Source organism: Suricata suricatta, chromosome 2, assembly GCF_006229205.1.
Source record: "Suricata suricatta isolate VVHF042 chromosome 2, meerkat_22Aug2017_6uvM2_HiC, whole genome shotgun sequence".
NCBI classification, from domain to species: Eukaryota; Metazoa; Chordata; class Mammalia; order Carnivora; family Herpestidae; genus Suricata; species Suricata suricatta.
Window position 1 is genome coordinate 103,534,151 of NC_043701.1, and position 3,721 is coordinate 103,537,871.

General features: G+C 45.6%; 1 protein-coding gene across 1 annotated transcript in view; it reads right to left on the reverse strand.

Moving 5' to 3' along the window:
* CCSAP (centriole, cilia and spindle associated protein) overlaps positions 1-2,147 on the reverse strand; it is a 30,783-nt gene extending 28,636 nt beyond the window's left edge. Inside the window, exon 1 of the mRNA XM_029919323.1 lies at positions 2,083-2,147. Coding sequence (XP_029775183.1) covers positions 2,083-2,147 — 65 coding nt within the window. The remainder of the gene's footprint in view (positions 1-2,082) is intronic.
* Between the last annotated feature and the right edge of the window lie 1,574 nt (positions 2,148-3,721).

Below are 3,721 nucleotides of genomic sequence, written 5' to 3' on the forward strand. Positions count from 1 at the left end.
CTTTACTTTTTTTCTTCTCTCTTCTTTTTTTGGTGGTGGTGGTGGTTATGTTTAAATGAAGTTGCTTTTACAGCACCAAAGACTTAATCATCCATTTCCTATATAAAAGGTAGCTACTTTTTTGCATGGACCTCAAGTATATTGTAGTATAGAGGTGGAATTTAAGGAAAGGTATTAAGCAGGCTATGTTTTAGCTTATGGGCAAGTAATAAATTGTATCATTTATATTGAATGTATCATAGATAAGCTGCTATATAACGATTGCCACTTCAGATAGCTGTGATTAACTAGTTGTTACTTAATCTTCTAATTTCTGTATAAGTCTAATTACATGAAATAGAAGTTGGGGTTTTGATTTTTTACTTTGCTTTTCTGTTTGGAGTGTCATTGTAACTACTGTATTGTAAATGATGGAAAATAAATGCATATGTTAAAAAAAAAAAGAAAAAAACATTCCCTGTGTTTCTCTTTTGCTCTCACGTGGCCACCACACTCAAAGCTCAGCTGACATCAACATGTATAGGTTTTCCACATCAAGCAATTCAGTTCCAACACCGTCTACCTGGAGTTAGCCTCAGAACCCACAGGTTAAGGGCTTAGTCCTATACGATGGCCCCGACTCCAGATGCTGATCACAGGTCATCCCTTGTCCTAGGTCACCTACAACTTCTGTGCCACCTGGCTGCAAATAAGAGGTTCCTGTGACCCCTCTTCCAGGATTTGATCACTTGCTGCATAGACTGGCTCACAGAACTCAGCGCAACACTTACTATATTTACTGGTTTGCTAAAAAGGATATAATAAAGGATATCAATGAACATAAGGGCGATATCCAGAAGGGTCTAGAGTCCAGGACCTTCTGTCCCATGGAGCTGGGGTGTGCCTCTGCTGGCGTGTGGATGTGTTTGTGAACCCAGAAGCTCTCAGAACCCCACAGGCTTGGGATTTTTGTAGAGACTTTTTCATGTAGGCAAGACTGATCATTAACTCAACCTCCAGCCTCTCTCCCCTTCCCAGGGGATGGCAGGTAGGGCTGAAAGTCTCAAGGTTCTAATCACGGCTTGGTCTGTCTGGTGGCCAGCCCCCATCCAGAAGCTACCCAGCGGCCCGCTCAGAGTCACTTCACTAGAACAACAGACACTCCAGGGGTGGCCTGGTGGCTCAGTAGGTTGAGTACCAACTCTTGATTTCAGCCCAGGTCATCCCAGGGTCATGGGATTGAGCCCTGCATTGGGCTCACACTGAGTGTGGAACCTGCTTGATAAATATTCTCTCTCTCTATCTTCCCCATGCTCTCTCTCTCTCTAAATAAGAAGAACAACAGACACATCTATCATCCAAGAAATTCCAAGGAATTTAAGAGCCCTGTATCAGGGGGGCGCCTGAGTGGCTCAAAGCGCCTGGCTTTGGCTCAGGTCATGATCTCACAGTTTGTGGGTTCAAGCCCCGCGTTGGGCTCTGTGTTGACAGCTCAGAGTCTGGAGCCTGCTTCTGATTCTATGTCTCCCTCTCTCTCTTCCCCTCCTCCACTCATGCTCTGTCTCTCCCTGTCTCAAAACTAAATAAAACATTAAAAAAAAAAAAGAGCCTTGTATCGGAAACCAAGGTCAAAGATCAAATATTAGAACAAAATAAAATTCTAGTGTTCTTATCACTTAGGAAATTCCATGGATTTCAGGAGTTCTGTGACAGGAACCAGGGACAGAGATATATGTAGTCTGCTTATTTCACAGGGATGGAAAAGACATACTAGCTCTTAGCATCTGGCAGAGAAGTAACACGCATCCCATTTAGATCCAGTCACATGAACTGAACCAACGGAGAAGGAAAATGTAGGGGGGCACGTGGGTGTTCACTGAGCACCGTGTCTGCCAAGCTCGGCCTTCCAGACCTGCGAACACAGGCCCTCCACGCTGCTGAGACTGCCTAGGCCACGGCTTCCTGGAGCCCCTCCTCCGTGGTCCCTTGGCCAAGTGCAGACTTGCCCTTAAGCTCAGTTCAGGCCTCAGTCCCCCCAGCCCCTTGCACTGCCCCTTCATAGGAGACACGGAGCACTTCTTTCCCTGGGCCGCGGGCACGCACCTGCACTCAGGAAGTACCGGGGAATCCTGGGCTGTGCCCTCTCCCTGCCACACCAGGGGGTCCATGATGCCGTTGGTCACCGGACACATTCACCCAGCAGATACAGCCCGAGACTCCTATGTGGGGCCGGTACCGGTGCAGGAACAGATGGTATAACCTGAACAAAATCTGTCCTCTAGGAGGACAAAGAGAAGCCATAAGTAGCCCAATTGATAGAACGATTTCTGGTCTGGGAGAAAATAGAAACTGGGAGGAAGCAGTTGTGAGCCGAAATCAAACACTTCACTGAGCCACCCAGGCGCCCCTAACAAATTTTCAATTAATAATAAACTATACTAAGTAATCTTACTTTACCTCTCCTTCTGATTCTAGTTTTATCTTCTGGAATCTGGAACTACACTGATCAATCTTTGATTCCCTCCCAGCCCTTCAAGTGTTGAGGAGACAGTCCTGTCCTATCAGGAAGTCATTCATAACATAGGAAGTGGCCCGAAGGGTCACCTAATCAAGCCTTTCATTTGGGTGAAGAAGAAACTGAACCTCAGAGGCCAAGTCAGTACTCCTGACCGTCAACCAAGTGTCCCCCTCCCTCCATCCCCGGCCCGCTCCCCATGGGCCTCACCTTCTCCTGTATGAAAAGACTCTTCCTGGGGAGAATATGACTCTTTTCTCCACTGCCCCTTAGTTTTCCCAATTTTTATAACATGTGTTTGCTTTTCTACAGTAAAAAACTAAAATACATGTTTTAAACATTAAAAAGTTTCCTTCGGGTCACCTGGGTGGCTCAGTTGGTTGAACATCCAACTCTTAACTTCGGCTCAGGTCATGACCTCACGGTTCATGAGATTGAGCTTCGCATCAGGCCCTGTGCAGACAGTGCGGAGCCCTCATAGGATTCTCTCTCTCTCTCTCTGCCCATCCCCAGCCTGTGTGGGAACAAGCACACATTCGTGTTCACTCTCTCCCTCTCCCTCTCTCTCTCTCTCTCTCTCTTTCTCTCTCAAAATAGATAAAGAAACTTTAAAAAAAGTTTCCTTCACTCTCCTTGGGATGACATTCCATATGCCTCCTTATTCTGGTCACCCAGCTCAATGTTCTATAATTTGTCACTGTCCCTGGATCTTAAAACACAGATCCCAGAATTGCATTGAGATGTGGACTAACAGAAACTAGGTGGAAACTAATTTTCATGTATTAAGTTTGGACATGATCTTGACATGGACGCTTCAGGACGGTGGTGCAAGATTGTGTGTATCTCTTAATCACATCACAACATGTTCTATTTAACTTCCCAGTGATTTTTCTCATGAATTGCCACAATGTTTCTCCCATATTTAAAAACCTAAATCCAAACCTGGCATTCATCCTGGTTGGCATTTTACCCATTGACCTGAGCCCCCCATTTCAGGCTGTCAAGTGGGGGTGCTTACACACAACGGTTCCCTGTCACTTCTGTAGTGTCTACGAATTTAGCACGTTTCCCATTTCCAAACATTGTGAAGTTGGAACAGAATACCCCACCCTCTACTATGATATCAATCCTGGTTCTAAACATAAGTGTTCAAGCAACTCATCTCTCACCTGTCCAAGTGTGTCACTACCCAACCCACATTTCTCTGTTTCATGCATAGGGTTTTAT